The sequence below is a fragment of the Carassius carassius genome, chromosome 48, assembly GCF_963082965.1.
Source record: "Carassius carassius chromosome 48, fCarCar2.1, whole genome shotgun sequence".
NCBI classification, from domain to species: Eukaryota; Metazoa; Chordata; class Actinopteri; order Cypriniformes; family Cyprinidae; genus Carassius; species Carassius carassius.
The window spans coordinates 12,789,311-12,813,200 of NC_081802.1; the positions used below are offsets into that span (position 1 = coordinate 12,789,311).

General features: G+C 37.6%; 1 protein-coding gene across 1 annotated transcript; it reads right to left on the bottom strand.

Annotated features, from left to right (window-relative positions):
- Positions 1-4,578: 4,578 nt before the first annotated feature.
- Positions 4,579-6,791, bottom strand: LOC132131969 (uncharacterized). The gene is made up of 7 exons (XM_059544168.1): positions 6,732-6,791; positions 5,991-6,338; positions 5,680-5,907; positions 5,248-5,568; positions 4,952-5,161; positions 4,767-4,857; positions 4,579-4,666 (listed from the first exon to the last, which is right to left on the bottom strand). Exons 1-7 carry the CDS (start codon positions 6,775-6,777, stop codon positions 4,615-4,617), a joined length of 1,296 nt encoding a protein of 431 aa, XP_059400151.1. The 5' UTR covers positions 6,778-6,791; the 3' UTR covers positions 4,579-4,614.
- Between the last annotated feature and the right edge of the window lie 17,099 nt (positions 6,792-23,890).

The following is a 23,890-nucleotide window of genomic DNA, read 5'->3' on the forward strand; positions in this document are numbered from 1 at the left end:
GGTAAAATAGGCGCTAACGATCTGTGTTTTCGCGGGTGTTAGATTTTGACAATGGAGGGAAATATACAGTGTTTTCATGTAAACTTCTGACTCTGAGAGTGGGGAGAACTGCAGCAGAAGAGTTTATTGATTTAAAAACGATTGTATTGCTTCCGCCAAAGAAAATAGTCCGTTCCGCGTCCATAGCAACGCGCTGTTTTTCATGGCAACGGTCTGTTATACTTCGCAGCGGTCTGTTATCAAGAAATAACAGACCGCATTCTACATTGGAATTCAGCCAAGCCATGTAATAATCAGAAACATTGTTTGCTCGCTATGAAGGGTGTGATACTATAAAGTATTGGTATATTATTCATAAATGCAAACATAAATGTATGCTATTCTACCGGGAGTAGATATTTATGTTAAAACAATGTCAATGCTTGATGATGCATTTGGAGCTCACCTCTCTTTTCAAAAAAATTTGTGAGCAACTGCTTGCCCTCATTTGCCCTTCTCTCTTTATTCTGCTTCTCTTTTCGTTTTTGAGCCCCTGATTTTCCTTTCTTAAGGAGAGACATGACTCTTCACGGCTCACTCCAGCTCCTGTCTCATCAACTGATTCAATCACCGCGGGTCCGCAGCAGAAGCACATGGCCTGCGGGTCGTACCATTTGCATTGATTCGAGAGGGGTGTGGGGCCCTGCACAGCATGAAAATGACTTTTTTATACCAAACCAGCGCCTAACTACAAGTTTAGTTTTGCACAGGAACTTTTTTAGTTGTACATAAATGCTATACAAATGTTAGTGCATGTATATGTATGTATAGAAAACTGACGTCTAAGGGCCCCCCCCCTGCCTCGGGCCCTGGGTACTCGGTACCCTTTACCCCCCCAGTCCGACGCCCCTGATTCTGAGTGCGTTTCAACTGTGACAATTCTGAGTGCGTTTCAACTGTGACAATTCTGAGTGCGTTTCAACTGTGACAATTCTCTGTGTAACTTCATTCTGTCGTTACAGGAGCTGAGTGCGTAAAGCAGGGGCGGATTGCTGGTGGTGGTCTTTCTCACGAGTGCTGTGTCATGAGTGGCGTGTGTGTGTGTGTGCGCGCACAGGTGTACGGGCAAGGTGACTTGCCGTGGAGGCCTTATGTGCCCTTTATCCCCTGCCTCGGCTCCTTGTTCGCTGACTTCTCAGGTCGCTCGGTGTGTGTCTTGTTGAATAGTGACATTGTTGTTGATTGTGTCTTGTGAATCTTATACAAAGTATTTATTTTGAATAAAATGTATATATATTTTTGTATCCACGTCTCCTGCCACTTTACTGTGAACGAACCGGTGTTGTCTTGAAGCAGAAATTCCATTGTATTGTCCCTGGCAAGATTCCATGGTGGCGTAGTCGCTAGTTGATCTCCTCCGATTTCCTTGCCCCGCTACAAAAGCAATCTTCCAGGATTCTAGGGCTTGTTTATGACAATTTGACAGTTTAATAGGTAACCTACTACACTTAAGGTTACAGGCCAATAAAAATGTAAGGCCACCACAACATTTGTGGTACAAATGGTGTCTTATTTTTCCAAATAAAGTGGAATAGCAAAGAGTTAATCATTTTAATGCCAGTTCATGCCATTTCTGCCAGTTCAACATTGTTTACACACTCAGTAAGTGCTTCGTAAAGAAGATACTTTATAAAGTCCCAAAGACTTAAAAAAATTCAAACGGTAAGCCATCCGTCCCTAGAGATTTATTGTGTGGCATTCTTTTTACTATGTTATAAAGATCATCTATAGTAAAGGGTTCCTCATAAAGTTCTCTATTGTGGTCATTAATTTTAGGAATCACAGAATTAAATGAAAAAATGATGAGGCATCAAGATTAAAAGAAAAGGTGTATAGATTCAGATAAAAATTAGAACAGATCACGGAGGAGTTATTAGATAGTGTATTATTAATATATAGAGCGAACGTCTATACTTTCATGTTTTTTCTCTAGGTTGAAAAAATGAGCAGAGTTTTTGTTTTTTCAAACTTGAGCCATTTTGCTCTCAATCTAATAAATGTGCCCCTTGCTTTCTCTAAAAATAAATCATCCAGACTGCTTTGTAAAGTATAAAGAGATTCCTTATCTTCTCCAAGGTTAGGATTCTTTAAAATTTCACTCATCTTTCTAATTAAATCTGTAACTTCCTTATTTTTAACAGACATTCTATTTTTATTTTTTCAGAATTTTACAAATAATTTTCTAAATTCGTAGTTAAATAGGGCCCATTTAGAAGTGGCTGAGATATAGCCTGAGACTTCACACCTTCCGCAATTTTCCTAATCTGAAAAAAAGTAGTAAAAAATAACTATTTAACTTCCAGTAAGCAGGGCTTCTTCTTTGCTTAGATTTATCATCAGAAAGAATAATATGATTTGCTGCATGATCTTTTAGAGCTGATGTCAAATATGAAATGAAAGTGTCTGATATTAGCCACAGGTCAAAACGAGATTTTTTAGAAAGATCATATTTAAACCAAGTGTACATGGGGCTATCAGGGTTTAAATATCTATGTGCATCATTCAGGTTCAGACATTTACATAACTTTCCTATTAAGGGGTTAATGCAGTTATACACAGATTTAGTCAGAAATCTATCAGCAACAAAATCTGGTGCTTCATTGAAATCTCTCACCTCACGAACTAGAGTTATGACAGAAAGAAACAGAGCTCCCCTACTGCCAGAACTTTTCATCGTTCACACAAGAGTGTGTCTGTTGCAGAAAATGGACATCCCTTTTTCAGGGATTTACAAAACAAAAATAAAGCTTTTCGTGTTTGTTTAAGTACTTTTTTCAGGGTTCTCAAACTTTGATTGCAGAGAAAGAACCTTCCCCATCACGTCTCCCACTAGTCTATTCATGGCTTCAAGCGAGCAGGTAAGCTTGGAGACTGAAGAGGTGTTTTCCTTCACAGAGGCCTCAATGGACTGCAGTTTTACCAACGACTCTTCTTGTAACTTGCTGACCTTTTTGATTATCGCTTCATATCTTTATATCATTCGCTGTTTGCTGAAGCCTCAACAAAGGCTGTATCCATATCTTCGTCCATGTTTGTAGCAACCGAGCTTCTTTACTCAGGCGTAGAAAGTAACAACAAACTAAAAAAGGGTCCCTAAATTGTTAACGAGAGTCTTAAAAGAGTATGGTGAACTTCCACCACAGGATATAGAAAAGATTGGTCTTTTCCCTCTCTTTTCTCTCCACCAACTCTACCAGGCCATTTACACAGATCACAGCACTGTTTCCACAAAAATTATAAGAACACACAAGGTGTTTTTCTGCTCATTAAAAACAGTTTTTACAGATTTTGCTGTTTTTTTTTTTCACACAAATTCCTGGTCACACCAAGAACTGTAAACATAAAATTGCTGACAATGACATGGAGAAAAAATTAAGTAAAATGTTTGCAATCACTTCCACTTGTTATTTTTTTTATGTTATTTGTTTTATTTGTTTTTATATAGATGTGGAATAAATAAATAATTGTGTGTTAAGCAATTGTAAAATAATTTAATATGTGTATTATATTTCATATTGACAATGATGTCATTTCCGGCAAGAACCGTTAGTCTTTTGTGAAGCAGTATTGAAGCAAAACCGTTTTTTGACCATGTAACAGTTTTCCAGTCAATTTTTGTCAGGAATAGATGACAGGAAGCAAAATGCAAGTACCAATTTATTGACAGAAATATAATGTAAGGCTTTGGCTGATGGCAGGTAGCGCAAGGACCTTGATGGACAGCACAGGACAGGTGAGATGGTAAGTAGAGTGCGCTGGTGAAAGATAATAAAAGATCCAGATCATGATGTAATCCACAGCGAAACACGGAACCGGAACAAACCCACAAAGACTAAAACGCTGAACAGCAGCGAGAGACAGACGCAGCACGGAGGACCTAAAAAAAAAAAAAATGATCCGACAAACAAGAGATGAAAGAGAGGGCATAAATAAATAGTCTGTGGGAATGACATGCAGTTGCCCACACCGCCCACATCAACAATCAGCGTAACAACATCAACATGAAACGAGCATGAAACAAGGCATTCATGAACCGTGACAATTTTGTTATTAAACGTTACCTAAAGAAAGTTTATAGACTACTGAATATAATTCAAGTTCAAATCACGCTCTCACATAAAGAAGACATATTATAATTTAAATGTATTGCTATCACATAAAATATTAAAGTGTTCACTCATACCGAATGAAGAAAAAATAAGATAATAAATCAACAGATCAGAAAAACCACTCCTTTTCTTTTCAATCCTTTTTTTTTGTGGAAGGGGACTTTGTTAAAAAACAGTTTGAAGTCTGAAGAAAGGTTCATACTATGAATAAATCTGAGCATTAGACTGACAATCAATGATGTGACACTATCTATGACATCACTGAATCACTGATGTAGCTGCTGACAGTTCTCTCTGTTGCTAGGTGATGATGTCACAATGGAAGAACAAAATTACATCACTCCAGCGGCTCTGATTGACAGACAGCAGATGTACAGACAAATACAAAAACATTAAATACATTGAAACCAATGTTGCTGCCATTGCATCTTTTATATTATAACAGATTCTCTATAACTTCTCACCTTCACTTGTGTTTTTGGTTTGGTTTTGAAAAGAGATGCATTTTGATGAAAAACCTGTTGAATTAAAAATTATTATTTTAAAAAAATCTGAATTAGTTTCAATATATTCCCTGTATGTCATGGAGTTGTGAATTTAACTAGATATTTTACTCACCACATCCACAGAGCTGCTATTATGAGAAACTGAGGTGAAAACACCAGCAGAATGACTGTATAATGTCTGAACGCTGTGCTGTCCACTGGATCTTCACAACACAAAGAATCATGACTATCAGAGAAACCACCTGAACTCATCAAACATTTCACACTGAAGCACATGTATCATGAGAGATGTGTTACCTCCTACAGCACAGGAATACTGGTGAAGCTCTTCATCGCTGACTGAGTCCAGGTACAGCTTGTTGTCTTTAGTGAATCCATCTGTTATCTGTCGTCCGTTCTTGTACCAGATGTAAGTATGTTTGTCGTCTGGAGTGCATTTAGTTGAACAGATTAATATCACTTCCTGTCCCTCTGAAACAACAGATGGGCTGCTTTTCAGCTGCGTATCTGAAAAACAGATATGAAGTTTCCTGCCATTGGTGGCTTTTAAATCTTATCATTCACTCTTGATCAAATTCATCATTATCAGTTACCTGTAACAGTAAGAATGACTTCAGGTGATCCAAAGGATTGGTTTAAGTCAGTGATGATCCTTAATCGATATTCTCCAGAGTCACTGATCTTGAGCTCTTTGATTCTCAGTTTGTTCTCCACATACTCCACACGACCAGCAAACTGATGCTCCTCACGCAGATCCTTTGAGTCACCAGGCTGAACGTAATGCCAGAATGTTTTATTTACAGTATGACCAGAGGGATGTGTGTATGTGCTGGAAATGTCTACTGTTGAGCCGACCAAAGCACAGACTCTTCTAGAGGAGTAAGTCACACCCCAGCAGCCACTCTTAGAAATGCCTGAAAGAGACAAAGATTACTGCTGTGAAACTCACAGTTTAATTTAATCTGTTTAAATATACACATGTATGAACAAACAGCACCACACTGTGTGTATTATGTGACACTCACACACAGAAGAGGAGGGATGTTCATGATGTGGATAAAGAGAACAGGAAAAGCTGCCAGCATCTCTGCTGACTGACACAAATATGTTGGACTGTGTATATCTGAAATACTGTCCATTCTTCATCCAGTCATACCAAACTCCAGAGGTGAAATCACAGGAAGAATCACAGTTCAGTTCTACTGTCTCTTCTGTCAGGTTTATAGATTCAGGATTCATCCTCACCTGCAGAACTGAATAGAGTAAAGATTAAGAAATCTTCATCACATGTCAAATGAAAGCAGCTGAAGTGTTCAGAATCTGTACTCAGTTTCACCTGTGACTGTTAGACTGACGGCCGCTGAGCTGAGATGTTTAACTCCATCCTTCATGATGAACATGAGCTGATATTCTCCAGAGTCTCTCTCTCTCACGTCTGATATTGTGAGTTCTGCTTCGTATTTACTAATGACCTGCTTCACCCGTCCTGAGTAATCTGAGTCTAAAGTCAAATCTTCAGGTTCATTGTTTTTTCTCCAGTTTGTACTTTGTTTCTCACTGAACCAGAACACAGTTTTGATGTTGAAGCTGGAGTAAGAGCACCTCAGTGTCACTTCTGTCCCCTTCACAGCACAAATACTCTGTTGCCTACAGGTCACTGAGATGCGGTCTAATGTTACGGGGCCTGAACAAGAAAATATTATTGAGATGAAACTTACATGCAGTCAGAGGAGAGATCTCTACTGCAAAAATCCATTGTTCATACTAGCAAATATGACTAAAATAATAGTGCATCCAGACTGATGAATCTGCTGCTGAAATATATGTTTACACCCAATCCATTTTTAATGAGTAAAAGTATAAAAGTCATGCGAGTTAATTAAGATCAACATTCAGACATTCAACCCTACTGGACATTTAGTTAAACTGACCTCAAATGATTCAACTGTTTGAAAATACAGAGCAATAATGATCAAAATAAATCAAAATAACCACTCTTGGAAAATGTCAAAGATAAGTGGAGACGCATTTAAATGAAAATATTACAAAGGAGAAAAAGACACAGTAATACTCAAACCTGGGATGAGCAACAGCAGGATCAGCGATGAGAGACTGGAGTTCATCTTCACTTCACTTCGATGATCTTCACTTTGGTAAATTCACATATATAATGAAAGACAGAGAGCTGCTCGTCCTGAAAAAGGAAACCCAGTGAGTTTCACTGTGACTTGAAGTGTCAATACAGTTTAGAAGATTCATCAGTCTGTTATCATAGTTCATGCTGCTCTACTAAAATCATGAAAACAGTAACATTTTACTCAAGATGACCTTTTAATTGCGATCAAATATTAGCTTTACCTACATTACATGCTGTTGTTCTCTGATGTTAGTTGCTGTTTCTACTGTCTGTTGAATAAATCGTTACAGAATTTCTGCTGACTTTACTTCCTTCCTGTTTCTTACTCACTAGCGCAAAAGAAACAGTTATTTTTATAATTGTTGTTTTTGTTTTTTTTTCACAGAAAGGAGATGCTTGCTCCTCAAAAAATGTTTACCGTCAAACTCAACTAAGGAATTGAATATAAGCTGTTATGTTACATGAGCTCTTTAAATTAAACCTTTTGTAGTTTTTTCTGTAAGCAGTTTCAAATCAAAATCTAAATAGGCATTTTCAGCAGATTTTCATTTTTGGGTGAACTATTGTATTAAGTGTTGGCTTCTGAGCAGTGGCAGTCTATTTACATGCGTTGGGAAATTTTCCAGAAGTGAAGATTGTGCTGATGATGTGAGCAGCATAAACTGAAGGCAAATATTATGTTTGATCATTTTTTCACAAAAACTTTGGTAACTGGGAGTCTCACACACACACACACACACACACACACACACACACACACACACACACACACACACACACACACACACACACAAACACAAACACACACACACACACACACACACACACACACACACGTACATTTATATATGAATTTACTTTCAGCTGCACCACAAGATATCATTTCATTCATGTTTATAGGCACAGGATTATGGGATATATCACAGGCAGCAACAGACACATCTTCAGTAACCAACCAGATGCAGAAGACATCATGTTGTTTTTTTCTGACCTACAGTAACTATCAAACTGTGATAGAAATGTATTTTATATAAGTACCACAATGCCTTTTTTTACATTTGGCTCCCAAACTAAAATGGGGATGAGATGCTCTAAAAACACATCTCTTTCGCCAAGCATTTGAATAATGTATCTTAAATTGTGAGTGTATCTGATCAAATGCGCATTCTTATTCTTTAGCTTGGGTTAAACTAATTAATTTTACTTTGTTGGATCAGCAGCTATGCTAATGATCTATTTTGTTTCTCCGTTTTGCCACAGGATTTACATCTCGTGGTAACTAGGATTTAGACTAGCTCCAGTCTGGATCCAGAACACCTGAGAAGAGATGATGCTGACCCTCAGAGGACCTCAGATGATGCTAACCCTGAATCAACAAACAGAACTAACAAATATTGCTACAAGTGTGACTGCATCATATAATAATTGCTGTTAATAGTGTTCATCGTCTGTCTGACTACGATTTCTTTTTATTGCAATTAGATTTGAAGTAACAGGGGGCAAATGGACATCATCACTATACACAAATTATAACAATGATAAATAAGAAAAAAGTATTTTAAAAATAGCTTAGACTTAAGAACGTCAGAAACCTTTGACTTCACAGGATTTTACATATTGTTTAAAGAAGTAATAATGAACTCTATAGTTAATGTCCTTGGAATGAAAATCCAACACAAAAATTATAGATTCTGTTATTTCTGTCATTTTGTTACAGCAAGAAAATATGTACATGGTCACTTCTGACCAAAAAGACTTGGAGAATTGGCAATGATAAAACAGATATAGAACTGATTCTTCTTCAGAATTACAAAATGAACACATTGAGGATATATTCTCAGACAATCTGCTCAAAAATATATTACTAGGGTAGTATCTATCATGAGCAATTTTAAAAATGAGTTCTTTAGGTTTACTCGGTATAAATAGTCTGTGAGAAAAGGTCCTTCAATTTTTTAATTCAGAGTTGGGATAATAGATCCTCCATTTAGATTGTGCTTCAGAGGGGCATCCTGGAGTTGAAGAAAGAGCATTTCTAATAATAAAGTTATTTTTTATTTAATGCATAAACACCATTAAATGCAAGTGTAGGGAAATAGTTGTTTACACAGTAACATATGTTTAAAAGTGTGGCAGGGCCAATGAAATTCTTCCTGCCTGCATGTGGTTGGTTAGTCCACTTGTTGAGTTTCCTCCTATCAGTGGGCTGTAGCAGCATATATAAATAGGCTGGCTATGGTGTTAACGAGTCACCACCCCTTCACGGGTCATCATTCGGTCGTCATCCAGATGGCGTACGAGTTTCCTGCAGCTGGCAGTTTATTGAGGTTGTTCCTCCTCTGTCAAAGTTTGGAGTGAGAAGTACGGCCAGTATGAATGTTTACACTTCAATATGGAAGTGCTTCGTTTCCGCTGGCACACGCTGTCCTCTCGATCGACTGGATGAGCCCTTAGTCTGCATGTATGCGTTTATCTGCCTGACTGGTTTGGTTCCCAGGAATCGTACCCATAAGGTATGTGATTTAAGTCATTCTCGCCTGGGTCGCGTGGCAATCTTTTGTCAAGAGAAACAGATTTGAAGTAATTGCTCGTAGATTGTTAACTTGTAATTTTATAGATGCATCAAGTACGGACGGGTGGCGTCTGCATGGCCGATTAGCTTTCTTGCGGTTGGACTGCGTGGAACTACTGTCCGAAGGCGCTGTTGCTTTGCTGTTAACAACTGGACGGACATCGTTGTATTTTGTGTTTGTGTGTATGCGTGTTCGTGTTTTATATATATTTTTTTCTTTTGTACTAGTTATTTTTTCTATTTTGATTTCAAATCTGTAAGGTTTAAATTGAAAGTGTTAACACCTCTATTCCATTCGTTGTCTCTGTAAAGTGACAATTCTGAGCAGGGGCGTAGCACCAAATTTTGGGCCCTGGGTACAAACCATCTTGCTGGGCCCCCAATACCATAGTGATACCAATGGGTAAGGTATTGCATTTTTATCATAAAAACACTTAAAATGTAAACAAAATAGGCCACACTCTGATTAATATATTTTTGTTTTATTGTCGAAAGTACTACTTACTGAGATGACAAAAGGTCTAGCAGGTCCAAACCTGGACTAAATCAAATATACTGTAAAGCAGTTCTGAAAATGACCATACCAAATGAGAAAAACTTTGGTCTGAAACACAAACTAAATAATGTCAGTTTTTACTAAATGCCCATTGACGGGTCTTTGCATGCGCAAATTTGCTGATCAGGTCTTTAAAGTCCAGTTTTTTGCTAGCATTTGAACAATAGTTTTCCTGTGCTTATCAGTAAGAGTTGTTGGCCATAATCCTGGGTCCTCTGACAATCCCTCTCCAGTATCCCTAAGTCTCTCATTCTCTTATCTTTCCTCTTTAGCTCTGTCCTCCTGCTCCTGACTACCTTCATCACATTCTTCACTTTCCCTCTGATCACTTATATCAACCTCATCTTCTATTTCTGCCTCTGCTACAAGAGGAAATAAACAAAATGGGTACATTGTTATTGTACACATTTAAACTTTAAACTTTAAACTGTAATTAGTAATTACACTTTAAAGTTTAAATGTGTACAATAACAATGTACTAATTTTGCTTATTTCCTCTTAACACTTAATTACTAATTACTAAGTGTTAAAAAGCTCACCTTGTCTCACTGTCACACTCACATCCACCTCACTGTCACTGCTTTCACCTAGCCATGATGAGGGGCCTGCTGCTGCAGGGTCTGACTCTGAAACTGAAATATATGGCTTCAAATGGTTGCTAAAATATCCTTTATTGTCACAATACCTTTTTTTTAAAGTGTAGGCTAAGTACAAGATAATTGATGATTATTTGTCTGTTTAAAATAAATGCAGACTAGACTATAGAATCACAGGGTAAACTAACCGCCAAACTAGACATTCAGTCTTTGAATTATGTTTTAAAATAAGTCATTTTTCAATCATTAAGATGTGCATTATTATACTGAGAACAATCCTGTACTTAATGTAAGAGCGTGTGCGAGCTAATTTGCATAACAATGCGGTAAAATAGGCGCTAACGATCTGTGTTTTCGCGGGTGTTAGATTTTGACAATGGAGGGAAATATACAGTGTTTTCATGTAAACTTCTGACTCTGAGAGTGGGGAGAACTGCAGCAGAAGAGTTTATTGATTTAAAAACGATTGTATTGCTTCCGCCAAAGAAAATAGTCCGTTCCGCGTCCATAGCAACGCGCTGTTTTTCATGGCAACGGTCTGTTATACTTCGCAGCGGTCTGTTATCAAGAAATAACAGACCGCATTCTACATTGGAATTCAGCCAAGCCATGTAATAATCAGAAACATTGTTTGCTCGCTATGAAGGGTGTGATACTATAAAGTATTGGTATATTATTCATAAATGCAAACATAAATGTATGCTATTCTACCGGGAGTAGATATTTATGTTAAAACAATGTCAATGCTTGATGATGCATTTGGAGCTCACCTCTCTTTTCAAAAAAATTTGTGAGCAACTGCTTGCCCTCATTTGCCCTTCTCTCTTTATTCTGCTTCTCTTTTCGTTTTTGAGCCCCTGATTTTCCTTTCTTAAGGAGAGACATGACTCTTCACGGCTCACTCCAGCTCCTGTCTCATCAACTGATTCAATCACCGCGGGTCCGCAGCAGAAGCACATGGCCTGCGGGTCGTACCATTTGCATTGATTCGAGAGGGGTGTGGGGCCCTGCACAGCATGAAAATGACTTTTTTATACCAAACCAGCGCCTAACTACAAGTTTAGTTTTGCACAGGAACTTTTTTAGTTGTACATAAATGCTATACAAATGTTAGTGCATGTATATGTATGTATAGAAAACTGACGTCTAAGGGCCCCCCCCCTGCCTCGGGCCCTGGGTACTCGGTACCCTTTACCCCCCCAGTCCGACGCCCCTGATTCTGAGTGCGTTTCAACTGTGACAATTCTGAGTGCGTTTCAACTGTGACAATTCTGAGTGCGTTTCAACTGTGACAATTCTCTGTGTAACTTCATTCTGTCGTTACAGGAGCTGAGTGCGTAAAGCAGGGGCGGATTGCTGGTGGTGGTCTTTCTCACGAGTGCTGTGTCATGAGTGGCGTGTGTGTGTGTGTGTGTGTGCGCGCACAGGTGTACGGGCAAGGTGACTTGCCGTGGAGGCCTTATGTGCCCTTTATCCCCTGCCCTGCCTCGGCTCCTTGTTCGCTGACTTCTCAGGTCGCTCGGTGTGTGTCTTGTTGAATAGTGACATTGTTGTTGATTGTGTCTTGTGAATCTTATACAAAGTATTTATTTTGAATAAAATGTATATATATTTTTGTATCCACGTCTCCTGCCACTTTACTGTGAACGAACCGGTGTTGTCTTGAAGCAGAAATTCCATTGTATTGTCCCTGGCAAGATTCCATGGTGGCGTAGTCGCTAGTTGATCTCCTCCGATTTCCTTGCCCCGCTACAAAAGCAATCTTCCAGGATTCTAGGGCTTGTTTATGACAATTTGACAGTTTAATAGGTAACCTACTACACTTAAGGTTACAGGCCAATAAAAATGTAAGGCCACCACAACATTTGTGGTACAAATGGTGTCTTATTTTTCCAAATAAAGTGGAATAGCAAAGAGTTAATCATTTTAATGCCAGTTCATGCCATTTCTGCCAGTTCAACATTGTTTACACACTCAGTAAGTGCTTCGTAAAGAAGATACTTTATAAAGTCCCAAAGACTTAAAAAAATTCAAACGGTAAGCCATCCGTCCCTAGAGATTTATTGTGTGGCATTCTTTTTACTATGTTATAAAGATCATCTATAGTAAAGGGTTCCTCATAAAGTTCTCTATTGTGGTCATTAATTTTAGGAATCACAGAATTAAATGAAAAAATGATGAGGCATCAAGATTAAAAGAAAAGGTGTATAGATTCAGATAAAAATTAGAACAGATCACGGAGGAGTTATTAGATAGTGTATTATTAATATATAGAGCGAACGTCTATACTTTCATGTTTTTTCTCTAGGTTGAAAAAATGAGCAGAGTTTTTGTTTTTTCAAACTTGAGCCATTTTGCTCTCAATCTAATAAATGTGCCCCTTGCTTTCTCTAAAAATAAATCATCCAGACTGCTTTGTAAAGTATAAAGAGATTCCTTATCTTCTCCAAGGTTAGGATTCTTTAAAATTTCACTCATCTTTCTAATTAAATCTGTAACTTCCTTATTTTTAACAGACATTCTATTTTTATTTTTTCAGAATTTTACAAATAATTTTCTAAATTCGTAGTTAAATAGGGCCCATTTAGAAGTGGCTGAGATATAGCCTGAGACTTCACACCTTCCGCAATTTTCCTAATCTGAAAAAAAGTAGTAAAAAATAACTATTTAACTTCCAGTAAGCAGGGCTTCTTCTTTGCTTAGATTTATCATCAGAAAGAATAATATGATTTGCTGCATGATCTTTTAGAGCTGATGTCAAATATGAAATGAAAGTGTCTGATATTAGCCACAGGTCAAAACGAGATTTTTTAGAAAGATCATATTTAAACCAAGTGTACATGGGGCTATCAGGGTTTAAATATCTATGTGCATCGTTCAGACATTTACATAACTTTCCTATTAAGGGGTTAATGCAGTTATACACAGATTTAGTCAGAAATCTATCAGCAACAAAATCTGGTGCTTCATTGAAATCTCTCACCTCACGAACTAGAGTTATGACAGAAAGAAACAGAGCTCCCCTACTGCCAGAACTTTTCATCGTTCACACAAGAGTGTGTCTGTTGCAGAAAATGGACATCCCTTTTTCAGGGATTTACAAAACAAAAATAAAGCTTTTCGTGTTTGTTTAAGTACTTTTTTCAGGGTTCTCAAACTTTGATTGCAGAGAAAGAACCTTCCCCATCACGTCTCCCACTAGTCTATTCATGGCTTCAAGCGAGCAGGTAAGCTTGGAGACTGAAGAGGTGTTTTCCTTCACAGAGGCCTCAATGGACTGCAGTTTTACCAACGACTCTTCTTGTAACTTGCTGACCTTTTTGATTATCGCTTCATATCTTTATATCATTCGCTGTTTGCTGAAGCCTCAACAAAGGCTGTATCCATATCTTCGTCCATGTTTGTAGCAACCGAGCTTCTTTACTCAGGCGTAGAAAGTAACAACAAACTAAAAAAGGGTCCCTAAATTGTTAACTACAGTCTTAAAGGAGTATGGTGAACTTCCACCACAGGATATAGAAAAGATTGGTCTTTTCTCTCCACCAACTCTACCAGGCCATTTACACAGATCACAGCACTGTTTCCGCCAAAATTATAAGAACACACAAGGTGTTTTTCTGCTCATTAAAAACAGTTTTTACAGATTTTGCTGTTTTTTTCACACAAATTCCTGGTCACACCAAGAACTGTAAACATAAAATTGCTGACAATGACATGGAGAAAAAATAAAGTAAAATGTTTGCAATCACTTCCACTTGTTATTTTTTTATGTTATTTGTTTTATTTGTTTTTATATAGATGTGGAATAAATAAATAATTGTGTAATTTTACAAAAGCAATTGTAAAATAATTTTAAGAGTAAATCATTTAATATGTGTATTATATTTCATATTGACAATGATGTCATTTCCGGCAAGAACCGTTAGTCTTTTGTGAAGCAGTATTGAAGCAAAACCGTTTTTTGACCATGTAACAGTTTTCCAGTCAATTTTTGTCAGGAATAGATGACAGGAAGCAAAATGCAAGTACCAATTTATTGACAGAAATATAATGTAAGGCTTTGGCTGATGGCAGGTAGCGCAAGGACCTTGATGGACAGCACAGGACAGGTGAGATGGTAAGTAGAGTGCGCTGGTGAAAGATAATAAAAGATCCAGATCATGATGTAATCCACAGCGAAACACGGAACCGGAACAAACCCACAAAGACTAAAACGCTGAACAGCAGCGAGAGACAGACGCAGCACGGAGGACCTAAAAAAAAAAAATGATCCGACAAACAAGAGATGAAAGAGAGGGCATAAATAAATAGTCTGTGGGAATGACATGCAGTTGCCCACACCGCCCACATCAACAATCAGCGTAACAACATCAACATGAAACGAGCATGAAACAAGGCATTCATGAACCGTGACAATTTTGTTATTAAACGTTACCTAAAGAAAGTTTATAGACTACTGAATATAATTCAAGTTCAAATCACCCTCTCACATAAAGAAGACATATTATAATTTAAATGTATTGCTATCACATAAAATATTAAAGTGTTCACTCATACCGAATGAAGAAAAAATAAGATAATAAATCAACAGATCAGAAAAACCACTCCTTTTCTTTTCAATCCTTTTTTTTTGTGGAAGGGGACTTTGTTAAAAAACAGTTTGAAGTCTGAAGAAAGGTTCATACTATGAATAAATCTGAGCATTAGACTGACAATCAATGATGTGACACTATCTATGACATCACTGAATCACTGATGTAGCTGCTGACAGTTCTCTCTGTTGCTAGGTGATGATGTCACAATGGAAGAACAAAATTACATCACTCCAGCGGCTCTGATTGACAGACAGCAGATGTACAGACAAATACAAAAACATTAAATACATTGAAACCAATGTTGCTGCCATTGCATCTTTTATATTATAACAGATTCTCTATAACTTCTCACCTTCACTTGTGTTTTTGGTTTGGTTTTGAAAAGAGGTGCATTTTGATGAAAAACCTGTTGAATTAAAAATTATTATTTAAAAAAAATCTGAATTAGTTTCAATATATTCCCTGTATGTCATGGAGTTGTGAATTTAACTAGATATTTTACTCACCACATCCACAGAGCTGCTATTATGAGAAACTGAGGTGAAAACACCAGCAGAATGACTGTATAATGTCTGAATGCTGTGCTGTCCACTGGATCTTCACAACACAAAGAATCATGACTATCAGAGAAACCACCTGAACTCATCAAACATTTCACACTGAAGCACATGTATCAGGAGAGATGTGTTACCTCCTACAGCACAGGAATACTGGTGAAGCTCTTCATCGCTGACTGAGTCCAGGTACAGCTTGTTGTCTTTAGTGAATCCATCTGTTATCTGTCGTCCGTTCTTGTACCAGATGTAAGTATGTTTGTCGTCCAGAGTGCATTTAGTTGAACAGATTAATATCACTTCCTGTCCCTCCGAAACAACAGATGGGCTGCTTTTCAGCTGCGTATCTGAAAAACAGATATGAAGTTTCCTGCCATTGGTGGCTTTTAAATCTTATCATTCACTCTTGATCAAATTCATCATTATCAGTTACCTGTAACAGTAAGAATGACTCCAGGTGATCCAAAGGATTGGTTTAAGTCAGTGATGATCCTTAATCGATATTCTCCAGAGTCACTGATCTTGAGCTCTTTGATTCTCAGTTTGTTCTCCACATACTCCACACGACCAGCAAACTGATGCTCCTCACGCAGATCCTTGAAGTCACCAGGCTGAACGTAATGCCAGAATGTTTTATTTACAGTATGACCAGAGGGATGTGTGTATGTGCTGGAAATGTCTACTGTTGAGCCGACCAAAGCACAGACTCTTCTAGAGGAGTAAGTCACACCCCAGCAGCCACTCTTAGAAATGCCTGAAAGAGACACAGATTACTGCTGTGAAACTCACAGTTTAATTTAATCTGTTTAAATATACACATGTATGAACAAACAGCACCACACTGTGTGTATTATGTGACACTCACACACAGAAGAAGAGGGATGTTTATGTGGATAAAGAGAACAGGAAAAGCTGCCAGCATCTCTGCTGACTGACACAAATATGTTGGACTGTGTATATCTGAAATACTGTCCATTCTTCATCCAGTCATACCAAACTCCAGAGGTGAAATCACAGGAAGAATCACAGTTCAGTTCTACTGTCTCATCTGTCAGGTCTATAGATGCAGGATTCATCCTCACCTGCAGAACTGAATAGAGTAAAGATTAAGAAATCTTCATCACATGTCAAATGAAAACAGCTGAAGTGTTCAGAATCTGGACTCAGTTTCACCTGTGACTGTTAGACTGACGGCCGCTGAGCTGAGATGTTTAACTCCATCCTTCTTGATGAACATGAAATGATATTCTCCAGAGTCTCTCTCTCTCACGTCTGATATTGTGAGTTCTGCTTCATATTTACTAATGACCTGCTTCACCCGTCCTGAGTAATCTGAGTCTAAAGTCAAATCTTCAGGTTCATTGTTTTTTCTCCAGTTTGTTCTTTGTTTCTCACTGAACCAGAACACAGTTTTGATGTTGAAGCTGGAGTAAGAGCAGTGTCACTTCTGTCCCCTTCACAGCACAAATACTCTGTTGCCTACAGGTCACTGAGATGCGGTCTAATGTTACGGGGCCTGAACAAGAAAATATTATTGAGATGAAACTTACATGCAGTCAGAGGAGAGATCTCTACTGCAAAAATCCATTGTTCATACTAGCAAATATGACTAAAATAATAGTGCATCCAGACTGATGAATCTGCTGCTGAAATATATGTTTACACCCAATCCATTTTTAATGAGTAAAAGTATAAAGTCATGCGAGTTAATTAAGATCAACATTCAGACATTCAACCCTACTGGACATTTAGTTAAACTGACCTCAAATGATTCAACTGTTTGAAAATACAGAGCAATAATGATCAAAATAAATCAAAATAACCACTCTTGGAAAATGTCAAAGATAAGTGGAGACGCATTTAAATGAAAATATTACAAAGGAGAAAAACAGACATTAATGCACAAACCTGGGATGAGCAGCAGCAGGATCAGCGATGAGAGACTGGAGTTCATCTTCACTTCACTTCGATGATCTTCACTTTGTGTAAATTCACATATATAATGAAAGACAGAGAGCTGCTCGTCCTGAAAAAGGAAACCCAGTGAGTTTCACTGTGACTTGAAGTGTCAATACAGTTTAGAAGATTCATCAGTCTGTTATCATAGTTCATGATTCCCATTAAAGTTATGAAAACAGAAACATTTTACTCAAGATGACATTTTAAATGCAATCAAATATTAGCTTTACCTACATTACATGCTGTTGTTCTCTGATGTTAGTTGCTGTTTCTACTGTCTGTTGAATAAATCGTTACAGACTTTCTGCTGACTTTACTTCCTGTTTCTTACTGACACACTAGGGCAAAAGAAACCGAGTTATTTTTATTATTGTTGTTTTTTTTGTTTGTTTTTTTTTTCAGAGAAAGGAGATGCTCACTCCTCAAAAAATGTTTACCATCAAATTTATTATAAGCTGTTATGTTACATGAGCTCTTTAAATTAAACATTTAGATATTTTGTAGTTTTTTATTAGTAATGTATTATTCTCTATATAGTTTCAAATCAAAATCTAAATAGACATTTTCATTTTTGGGTGAACTATTGCTTTAAGCGTTGCTTCTGAGCAGTGGCAGTCTGTTTACATGCGGTGGGAAATTTTCCATTAGTGAAGATTGTGCTGATGATGTGAGCAGCATAAACTGAAGGCAAATATTATGTTTGATCATTTTTTCACAAAAACTTTGGCAACTGGGAGTCTCACACACACACACACACACACACACACACACACACACACACACACACACACACACACACACATTTATATATGAATTTACTTTCAGCTGCACCTTAAGATGCCATTTTATTTATTTTTATAGGCACAGGATTATGGGGTATCATAGGCAGCAACAGACACATCTTCAGTAACCAACCAGATAAATCTCAGAAGACATCATGTTGTTTTTCACTGACCTACAGTAAATATCAAACTGTGATAGAAATGTGTTATATATAAGTATGCCTTATTTTCACATTTGGCTCCCAAACTCTGGAATAGCCTTCCTGATAATATTCGGGGTTCACTCTCTCTCTGTTTAAAACCTCTAGCCTGCACCCCGACGCCCTCGTCCTGAAAGCCTCTCAACTTGCACGTGTAAGTGTTTATGAATAGATTAAATGAAACGGGACAGATTTAATCTTGACAAACTATGTATCATTATAAAGATCTAAGCCTCAAGCATTGACGACAGATCGCTGTTTTTCAATGGAAAGCTTATAAAGACTGTATTTGCTATATTTGTGTAAGCAGTACACATAAAAAACATGAACATTAGAAACGCTGTACATACCAGATCCATCGTAATAACGAGTCATAAACACATCCACAGCTGTAAATCACGGTTTAGTTAGAAAGGCAAGGGTCCACTGAACGACATCTCATGGAGCACGTTTAGTCCAACGATGCAATAACGTTGTAATATGGATCATAATTCCTTTTGTTTACGTTTCAGTTCTTCAGCGACAGAACTGTTTGTGTCCGTTATGGAATAACTCACAGTCGGAAACTTGGTAGTAAAAAACGGCATGGTTTTGCAGCGTACAGTGTCACAAACAGAATGAGACAATCCACTGGAAAAAAAATGAATGAAAGATAGGCGAAAGATAGTTAATTTGAATTTTGGCGCTCCCTCATGACGCGCTCTGACGCACCTGTCAGCTGATGGAGGCGGAACTTATAGCGATCACCTTTTTCTTTGTTTGTTTTATTTTTCAACAGTTTTTATATATGTGAGAGTGGGTTTTATGTTGAATGTGAATGTATCTTCATGATTACCATCTGTTTGAGTGCAAATCAGCCCAAATCAGCTCGCTATCACTGTATGATCACAACTATCAAAGTGAACGGGTCTATATGAATAGAGACTTTTTTTTTAATAGAGAATTTGTGTTATTACCAGGGGCGCCGTAATCAGTAATGGTTTTACCCCCAGTCCGGCGCCCCTGGTTATTACCATCTGTATAATGGCCATCAGCACATCAGCACTTATTTGCATCATTGTAAATGCTGAATTTCTAGCAATCTCAGGATTTTCTGTAATTGGCAAACAAAGTTAAATCTTTTTTTATTTTTCTTATTATTCTTATTTTTCTTACTCAAATTATTCTTATTGTATTTTTCTAGTGCTCAAATTAATCACTTATATGATGTCTAAGTTTCTGTCTAGTGTTTTATAATTGAAAAAGCTAAACTATGCAGTGGTATGTTTACTGACTAATTAGTTTGTAGAAGCCTTCAATACTATTGGGAAATATATTTTCTTATATTTGGGGGGTGGGGGGTGTAGACATAGTCTCATAAAAATATTTGCAGGAGTCTCATTTTTCATGATATCTTATTCAAATTTGAAACAGAAACTCATGAGACATGTGGCTTTCAACCCATTGCTTTTCTAGATTGCTCCAGGATATATATATATATAAAAAAATATTTTAGTGTGGAAAAAAAAAAATCAAGGCACTTCAGTGTCTATAACTTTTAATATTTTTGAGGATTATCAAATCTGGTTGATAACAAGTAAAGCCCAAAGGGTCTTCTTTCTAAAGACACCAAAATTATGTTTGTAACACGCTGAAGTACAAATTGTGTCTTATTTTTCCAAATAAAGTGGAATAGCAAAGAGTTAATCATTTTAACTGAGTTAGTCTTTTTTAATGAACATTAAGGGAAAAAGCTGGATAAACTAGGCGTGCTCCAATTATCCAAAACATTTGGATCCTGATTAGGCTTAGGTATAAGACAAATGAGACCTTGTTTCATTGATTCCGCCAGTTCAACATTGTTTACACACTCAGTAAGTGCGTCGTAAAGAAGATACTTTATAAAGTCCCAAAGACTTACAAAAATTCAAACGGTAAGCCATCCGTCCCTGGAGATTTATTGTGTGGCATTCTTTTTACTATGTTATAAAGATCATCTATAGTAAAGGGTTCCTCATAAAGTTCTCTATTGTGGTCATTAATTTTAGGAATCACAGAATTAACTATATGAAAAAATAAAGATGAGGCATCAAGATTAAAAGAAAAGGTGTATAGATTTAGATAAAAATTAGAACAGATCACGGAGGAGTTATTAGATCGTGTATTATTAATATATAGAGCGAACGTCCTCTTATTACTTTCACATTTTTTCTCTAGGTTGAAAAAATAAGCAGAGTGTTTTATCTAATAAATGTGCTTTCTCTAAAAATAAATCATCCAGACTGCTTTTTATAAAGCGTTGGAGCAATTTTGCACTTTGTTTATTTTAGGCTTAAGTTATAGTCTAATTTATTTCTTTTCTTTTCTTGCTAAAAGTTAACTTGCTTTATTTTGCATTTATGCTTATTTTTTTGTTTATTTACATTGTCGTTTATTGGTCATGTGGTGCTATGTTAATTTGCATAAATAGGTCAAGGTGGGAGGAACCAGGAGGGCTGCGAGGGCATATGGTTTTTTACCACAGCGTGAGAGAAGCAGCAGGAAATGTCTGTGAGCTTGCTTATATGTGTAAATAAACCTCCTCGAACTCATCTTTTGCTATGGACATTAGTTTATTTTGGTACCTCTAACCATGCGTAAAGCCTAACCCATGACGTAGCCTCAGTGGCCATTTGAGAAGTTTGGTATTATTAATTAGTTTAAGTTCATGGACAAATAGCCACTACAATAAGTAAAAAACCCGCCCCTGGATGTATATCGTTGGTTTACCTGGAATTGGACTCGTTGTTTGCTGGATCATCCTTTTGAAAGTGGATTACTCACCTGGATGCTCGAGATAACGCTGGGCCTAGGAGTGGCGGAGGCGCGGGCTGGCTACAGCGCAAACATCAAGTAATCCGACCCATCCGACAGTGTAAAGCTTCCCTGGACACCGTACTGGATAATGGTGACGCTACTGGAGCGCTGGAGCTGCATTTACGGAGTGGAGGATTGATGTTTGTTGCAATTAGATTCGCAAAAAGCTGGCCCAAAGCCTTCACAGGTGCGCAAAGGCAACCACCGCTGCAAACAAAATTCCGCAAGGTACGTGCTTTATTCAACCTTGGCAAATAACTGTGTGTGAACCTGGCCAACATCAATAGAAAGTAAAAATGTCTGACGTTGCATCCAAAGCCACAAGTGACACGTCGCTTTCAATAAGGAGGTGCACAAGTTTTCTTGCTAAAGGAATGATGTTTTTCATGCAAACGTGTCAAGAAAAGAGATCAACAAAATGCAGACAAGCCAAATTGTGCATGAATCAAATGGATAAATTGATGTATTCTGCAGACAATATTGATGCAGTCAAGTCTCTTTTGGATCAAATGATAACATGTGTTAATGAGAGAAAAAACAACATAATTTGTCATTTGTGTCACTGAATATACCTCAGGATGAAAAGGGAAAACAAGATAAATATTTTGAACAAAATGAAAATCTGTTTTTAAATTTTATTGATGATGTCAAAGGGTGGTTATTAAATGCAGGCCATTCATATGAACTTCCAATCAAACCACCTGATAATCAAACTGAGGACAGTGTATCCAATAAAGGTTCTGCAGCGCGCTCAAAAGCTGGCTCTAAACTGTCAATAACTTCATCCAGTGCATCTGCAAAAATATTAGCGCAAGCAGATAAAGCAGCATTACAGGAGCGCATGGCTCCTCTAAAACAAAGGCACATTTTGGAGGCGCAGGAGGAACAAGTAAGACTTGAACAAGAGGAATCAAGAAGGAAACAGGAAAAGGACCAAGAGGAATTACGGAAGAAACTGGAACGTTTAAGGAGAGAAAAGGAACAACTTGCTCTGGAGGCAGAATTAAAGGTGACAAATGCAAAATTGAAGGTTCTGGAAATAAATTCAAAGTGTGGCTCTAAAGTGTCAAAATGTGCATCTACAACATCAGATGGCATGAACTCTTACTTGGAAAGGTCAGAAATTCCAGGAAAATATGAACTAAATCCAAATGCTGAACGTTTTGTGCCCACCAATGAAAACTCTGAACCTTCCTCCAGTTGCTTATTAAATTCTGTCTCTGTTGGTGTTAAACCCAAACATGTTGAAATACAACCACCCACACCTAATGTCATTCCTGTTTCTCAAAGACAAAGTACACGACCACTGGTTTTGCAAAATGCTCATGACAATAATCAATCCACCAACTCTCCGGACATTTTGAACATCATGCAGCGTCAAAATGAAATTACTGCCCTCTTGGTCCAACAAAACACAGCCTCTGCTCTGCCTATGAGAAATATATTTCTCTGTATTTGATGGTGATCCCCTGTATTTCAAATCTTTTCTCAGAGCCTTTGAAAATTGTATTGAGGATAACCAAGAGACATTGTAAGAAGTTGTCAGCATCTGCCCTCTAAACCTGGTTACCAAAGAGCAAAAACACTTTTGATTGAACATTTTGGCAGTGAACACAAAATCTCTTCTGCTTATATGGATAAAATCAACAACTGGCCCTCAATAAAACCTGAGGATGTTAACGCTCTGCAGTCATTTGCTTTGTTCTTTCGAGGTTTCTCCAATATAGTACATCATATAAAGTACATGAAGGAGTTGGACATGCCAGCTAACCTCAGGACAATCCTAATGAAACTCCCATACAAACTGAGGGAAAAGTGGAGAAATGTGGCATGTGACATACTGGAACAAACTGGAAGCAGAGCAGTGTTTGTTGATTTTGTAAATTTTATTGAAAAAAAGTCAAAATTGTTTCAGACCCGCTGTTTGGAAATATTAATGATGTTTCCCCAGCCAGCCACACAAAGCTATCTACTCAAGTTAAACAGAAAAAGAAAAGTGGTACCTTTGCCACCAGCATCAATGCAATAAAGGATGGACATAAAGAAAAGGAAAACTTAACAGCTCACAGTAACCAGCTCAAATGTCTGTTCTGCCATTTCACCAGTCACACTCTGGAAAAATGCTTTCAGTCTAAAAGAAAGACACAACAGGACAAGATTCACTTTCTAAAGGAGAAAGGTGTTTGTTTTGGGTGCTTGAAATATGGACACACAAGCAAAGACTGTAGGAGTCGTTTGGATTGTGAAGTGTGTCACAGGAAACATCCATCTGTCCTGCATGTGGAGAAGGAGGATACTTCAAGGATAACCTCCAAAGAAACTGTGAGCATTGTACCCGACCAGCAGCAGACGTGTGGTCATATTGGGGCTGGTGAAGAGGATACTGCTGTTTTCTCCATTGTGGCTGTGCAGGTGAAAAGTCAGAAAAGTAATAAAGTTGTGCACACTTA

Bases quoted from the DNA above. Each gene is read 5' to 3' on its own strand.
- LOC132131969 (XM_059544168.1), bottom strand. From the start codon at position 6,777: ATGAACTCCAGTCTCTCATCGCTGATCCTGCTGTTGCTCATCCCAG. The intron at 5,908-5,990 runs GTGAAACTGAGT...TACTCTATTCAG, and splicing joins CGTCAGTCTAACAGTCACAG to TTCTGCAGGTGAGGATGAAT. The intron at 5,162-5,247 runs GTAACTGATAAT...TCTGTTTTTCAG, and splicing joins AGTCATTCTTACTGTTACAG to ATACGCAGCTGAAAAGCAGC.